At 43.0% G+C, this 6186-nt stretch overlaps 1 protein-coding gene across 1 annotated transcript in view; it reads right to left on the bottom strand.

Annotated features, from left to right (window-relative positions):
* PAICS (phosphoribosylaminoimidazole carboxylase and phosphoribosylaminoimidazolesuccinocarboxamide synthase) overlaps window positions 1-5390 on the bottom strand; it is a 27272-nt gene extending 21882 nt beyond the window's left edge. Inside the window, exons 1-3 of the mRNA XM_072406855.1 lie at window positions 4992-5390; window positions 2773-3207; window positions 1182-1259 (exon numbers count right to left, since the gene is read on the bottom strand). Coding sequence (XP_072262956.1) covers window positions 1182-1259; window positions 2773-3207; window positions 4992-5346 — 868 coding nt within the window. The 5' untranslated portion in view covers window positions 5347-5390. The remainder of the gene's footprint in view (window positions 1-1181; window positions 1260-2772; window positions 3208-4991) is intronic.
* Window positions 5391-6186: the final 796 nt, after the last annotated feature.

Below are 6186 nucleotides of genomic sequence, written 5' to 3' on the forward strand. Positions count from 1 at the left end.
CTGTGTGACAATTATGGTTTCCCCTTGGATACAGTGGAGAAACAAATGTAGCCATGAATAGACAGAATGTGCATTATACACAATCAATACATGGGGGTTTGCAGGTTCTCCCCGTGTTTGCGTGGGTGGGTTTCCTCCGGGTACTCTGGTTTCCTCCCACATTCCAAAATCATGCAGTTACGTTAATTGGCTTCCCCTCAAAATTGACCTTATACTTTATTAAAGACATATGATTGATGTAGGGATATTAGATTGTGACCCCCTTTGAGGGATAGTTAGTGACATGACTATGGACTTGGTAAAGCTCTGCGTAATATGATGGCACTATAAAAAAAAGGAAAAAGCCTGACAAAGAAGAAAACGAATGCAGATACTTCACCTAAAAAAAAAGGTAAACTGTGAAGGATTACATTTTTGTTTTTAGGTTTAGATACACTTTCACGTCTCTCTACTGGTGCTGTATATGATTGTAAAGTAAAGTCTGTATATGATATACAACAGTCTTACTATACCAACATAATCATGTGAAATATGAAAGTCACAGCTACATGTTACAATAAAAATGCACCACGGTTTTCTTGGTGGTTACTCAAATATATTCTAATATATGTCTCTTTAAAAATAAATGGAAGGACGGTGAATAAAATACTTACAAAGGTTTTCAGCAAATCAGTAGTTATCAGTAGGGCTTAGTCAGGGTACCTAAAGCAGAAGTGTACTTGTTGGTGGGTGGTGAGCTTCTTCCATGATGAGAAAACACACCATACTAGCTGATAACACTCCTCCTGTATCACTGTCTGTATTAGTCTGTCATTTGCAATCCCTATTTAATGTACAGCGCTGTGTAATATGTTGGCGCTATATAAATCCCGTTTATTAATAATAATAATAACAGCACAGGCTTACCTGTGTGTAGGCACCCTGTAGCGATGACAGGTCCAGGATCATGTCATTGCCCTGTCCTAGGAAGCGCCATGTCCTCTAAACCAAAAACACTAAAAGCCACCGGGAGCCAAAGCTTTATTTTTCTGACAAATGAGACATTGCATTGCTTGTGTCTTTTGTTTATTAGCTCTATCTCCTGGTGACATTTTGTGTTTGAGTTCCCCTTTAATGAAAGACAGAATAATCATTTTTAAATCCTATAATTCCGGATATAGTCAATCAATTTAAAATCTTACCACTGGTATTAAGATCCTTCTTTACATGGGGAGTATTCTGATCTGCAGGATTTCCTTCTGGAAGAATAGAGATGTGTCCTAAATATAACAAAATAGAAAGTAGCATTTTACAACGTAAAACTTCAAATGTACAGAAAAGACAAGGTAGAGAAGTAGAAAATGTTGGAAATGTTGGAAAATGGATTTAGGGCTATATACAGAGCACAAATTGTGGTATTCAAAACATTGTTGTCAGAGGCTTTTAGGGTTGGCTTGTGATCCCTGATGGCGGACCATGCACATTGCAGCCAAGCAGCAAAGGACTGCTTGGTAGGTTATATGACGTGTGGTCACCTCAATGCTTAATTTCAGTTTTGTTTAAATATATTTTTATTGAACAAATAATTAATATAAACATCCAAAACAAAAGTACAGGGGGTAAGGTTATGTACACATGTGCAATAATTGTTGTTGGAAAGGATCTTTCACGATCCTTTCCAATGCCAAACGACTGCACAATGCATACATGCAGCACCCTTCTGCTCCATGGAGAGGGGAGGAGGAGAACAACGGAACGGCACCCAGCTGCACTCTCTCCCCCTTTACTTCCATTACGATCATTCGTCGTCCATCGTCCGTGAATCTGTCATTCGGACGATGAGCACTGTACTCACGCAAGATTCTCGGTCGATATCAGCCCTTAGTGATTATAAGACAAGGACCATTGCACGTATGTACCTAGCCATAGAACAAAACAATACAATAACAATATCAACTGGGGGGGAAGGTATGACATTCTTATGAGATAGTCCAAGGAGAGGGAGACAATCATTATCCATGTGGTTTATGGAGTTGAGGTTTGAATCCGTAGAGATGGCTCTGCACGTAGTGAATAATTCTTTATCAGATGACACCATCAAAATATTTAATGAGAAGATGCCATATGGAACAATCATATGCATTATATATTACACATACGAGGTACTTCAACTGCATTCTTTAAATTCTATTAAAGCGCACCTAAACTGAGAATTTTTACTTTACATAAAAGGGTAGACAACCTTTAAAAAACAAAAGGGGTGCAGCACCTCCCCTTTCATGCCCCTTTCGCCTCGACAATCAATACTGAATGGGAGCACAGAGCCTCCCGGCATACCTACGTCACGCATCCGGGGAGGCTCTTCACTGCTCCTTCTGCGCATGCCCGAACATCTTGGACATGCGCAAAAGGAGCCCTGTCATCAATAGTAAAAAAATTGCCGATATCACGCATGCGAGGGAGAATGCGACACTTCACACTCGTGGGGAACAAAAACCTTAGGAGTAGGAAGCCGGGGGCAAGATATAAGGAAAAGTGAAAGACAAATGACTGGATCTGTGACCTTATTGGAAGACGACTTCCCCCTCCGCCGCTGCCTTGGCCCGGTATAGGTGTATGAGTTAAGCTTTAATTTTAACTGCCTTGTATCTCATTGAAACCAGCATAATGTCAATGCAATATCATTTGTACAGATATATTGAATGACTAATTGTACAGGTATATACGGTTTAAGGCCTCTATCTACTGTATGAAATGATGGAGATTCTTTTCATTATAAAGTGACCAGCTCACCTGTTGAACAGTCAGCAGGGACAGAATCAGGAACAAGTCTCGGGCATGGCAATGGTTTATCAGAGTTATTCTTTTTGTACCCAGACGGTTTGACTGATAGAATAGCATCCAGTTCTTTGAAATATTTCATTGTCTTCCATCGGTTGCCAGATTCATGAGCTTTCTTCACCACGGCGTACTCATGCTTTAGATTTTTATACTTAGTCCGGCATTGTCTCCAGTCTCTGTCTATCCCCGCTTGCTGGAGAAGACCTGCAATCTGTTCAAATATCTTCTGGTTCCTGACGGTTCCTTTCAGCTGCCCGCTTATAATCATGTCAGACCAGATATTTATGAGTGCTAGCGTCTCCCTAGCAGACCAGTGCTTTCCTCCCTCATTATGAACCGCTGGTACAAGTAGCATTTCATTGGTACCTCCTCCGGGACTCTGCAGATCTGACATAAGGAGGGAAAAAAATCATTGTTTTGTTCAGATTTCTAGCAAAATACACCATGACATTTTGCTGTAATGTATTTTTGATGATGAATGTGATTAAAAGCACCAGTTATAGAGCCTAATTGTCATTATTATTATCTTGTGTTTATATAATGCCAACATATTACGTAGCACTGTACAAAGTCCATAGTCATGTCACTAGCTGTCCCACAAAGGAGCTCACAATCTAATGACCCTACCATAGTCATATGTCTTAAATGCAGTGCAAGGCCAATTTTGGGGGGAAGCCAATTACCCTACCTGCAAGTTTTTGGAATGTGGGAGAATACCAGAGTACTCGGAGGTAACCCACAGACATGGGGACCAAACTGCACAAAGCTCTATGAGCCTATTGGAAAATCTTTCAATCCTCTGGACCAGACAAATTGGTTTCCCAGGATAGATTATAGGCTGCAAGCCATAGGTTGGACAAATCTGATATTAAAATAATAACCCCAAATGTATCATTTGTGACATTGTCAGAACTAATAGGGTTAGGTCATAAAGTGATGGTAAAACTTTTGTCAGTAAACACATCTTCATAGATAGCCAAAAAGAATAGAAATTCACTTTGTATCCACCAGATGCATTCGGTGTACACAAAGGTAATAGCTCACAATGCCATCATCACCATGCTGCACATGTGCACAGAGGAGAGCTATAGGAGGAACTCTTTCCAAATAACTTTACACCATCACTTTCTAAACTTCTAAAAATTCTCCTAACTACACAAATCACAGTTACAATGCTCAGTGTGATACTATTTATACCACCAACTTGTCAAACATACAAGGTAAGTGATATATATATTTTTTTTTTTTAATTAAAGTTCTGCTTTCAGTACCACACATGTTGATAAAGAGGGACAGGGGCAACCACAGAAGGCAAAGTTATTAAAAGCAAACCAATAATTATTTTTAACTAGAATAAAATCCTCCCTGCCCTCCCTGATACCAATGATTTTGTGTAAGGGTGACATTCTTCCCAATGGCCAGCAATATAGGAGGCATTCTTCCCACTGATCAGCACACTAATATACTATGAGCTGTGGATATAGTAATTATAGCAGGGGATCCATGAAGACCTGAAAACTATTTCAAGGGTTCCCCCGATTTTCCTCCTTTAAAATTGGGTGCGTCTTATATTCCGGAGCGTCTTATACGGCGAAAAATACGGTAGGTACCTCCGTTTATATTCATTTAATGAACAATTGTTGCAAACAAGGCAATGATAATATTGGTTACTGTGTGTGGTCCTGAAAAGAGAAACTTTTATAACTCCTCAAAAGTTTTGGATTTACCTGCTCAATCTGAAAAACAGAACTCTTTGTATGTGGTGTGGCACTGCTGTGTTTTATTCAGTATTTTTCTTTACACTGACCTAATATGACATTTGTACATTATATAAAAGTTTGGCTGATTCTTTTATATAATGTTAAAATGTGTTTTTTTTTTAAATGTGTTCGGCTTTAAGGTTTACCCTTATGGACTGACACAGGATAAAGCACAGAAGCATGCTTATTTCTGTAAATTAGAATACAATCCTCCCTGCATGCAGTATCCCTGCCTTGTATGTATAACACATGGAGCTTCCTACACTGGTAAAGGATGAGAAATGTTTGGCTGCAGTTCCAGCCACCGGCCACTAGATGTCCTCAGTGAATAAAGCGGCTTCTGCAGGCCGAGCTGTGTACGCTGCTGGGAGACGCAGCCAGTTTATTATAGGAAACGCTTTACCCCGTTACCTGGCTCCGCAGCCTGGTCGGGGCAGGTGTCCTCCTCCAGCCCAGCCTCAGTGGCCCCCTGAGGGGCAGTATCTGAGCCCAGTATGGCGTGCAGCTCATCATAGAAGGGGATCTTATGGACGGGTTCTCGGGTACTGCTCCGCAGGGCTCTGTACTCATACTTCAGGTTCTTGTACTTGGAGCGGCATTGCTTCCAGTCCCGGAAGATGCCCAGCTGCCTCATACGGAGGGCGATGTACATGAAGAGCCCCTTGTTCCTCAGGGTGCCCTGCAGCTGCCTCTTGATGCTTTCCTCCGACCAGATAGCGATCAGAGCTCGGACCTCCGGCTCCGTCCATGGCGCCGCTCTCTCCATGGCCTGACACGGAGAGGCTGCTGGTGTTTCCAGGGAAACCAGACGGCTTCTTAATGAGTGGGAGCCCGGCCCTGGCCTTCACAACAGCCGGGGAGTGACGGGGAGCCTGGACAACCCAACCGCTTCGGAGAAAGCGGCTCAGACACGTCACGTGACCAGCGAGGGAGGGGTTGGGGAGTGCTGTACAGTGCTACCTACCGGCCCTGAGAAGACCTACCACAGGGGCCCCAGCCCATCTACATCATACTTTATACCTAGGCCAGCTGTATTAACAGAGCCCCCAACCCACCTTGGGGCCCCTGGCTTGTTACTGGTGGCCCCTGAGATATGTCAGGGCACCATGTGTGTTGTCGTTGCCCTCCCAAGCCTACATTAGGGGCCCTTACATGTTACCAATCGCCCCTTGGATATGGTAGGGGTGATTCCTGTTACTATTGAAATTATATGGGACCTAACGTGTTATCAGGGTCCCCCACGCTACCCTGGGGGCCCTGGTTTGTTACCAGTGGCCCCAGAGCTGTGCTAGGCCACCTTAGGTGTTGTCATTGTCCTCTCAGCTACTTTAAAAGGGTGTAAATGTCAGTTACGTTAGGGGCCCTTGCTTTTTACCAGTGGCCCCTGCAATATAGGAGGGGACCTCAGAAGTTACCAGTGGTCCCTGAGCTATGATAATGGACCATCTGTGTTATCAGAGTCCTGCACTGTGCTAGGGAGCCTTGCGCAAAGTCCTTGTCCCCTCAGCTATAGCAAAGGACCTTGCACGTTATCAGTGGCCCCTCACCTATGTTATGGGGACCTTGCACGTTATCAGTGGCCCCTCACCTATGTTATGGGGACCTT

The sequence above is a fragment of the Pyxicephalus adspersus genome, chromosome 3 (genome assembly GCF_032062135.1).
Source record: "Pyxicephalus adspersus chromosome 3, UCB_Pads_2.0, whole genome shotgun sequence".
NCBI lineage: Eukaryota > Metazoa > Chordata > Amphibia > Anura > Pyxicephalidae > Pyxicephalus > Pyxicephalus adspersus.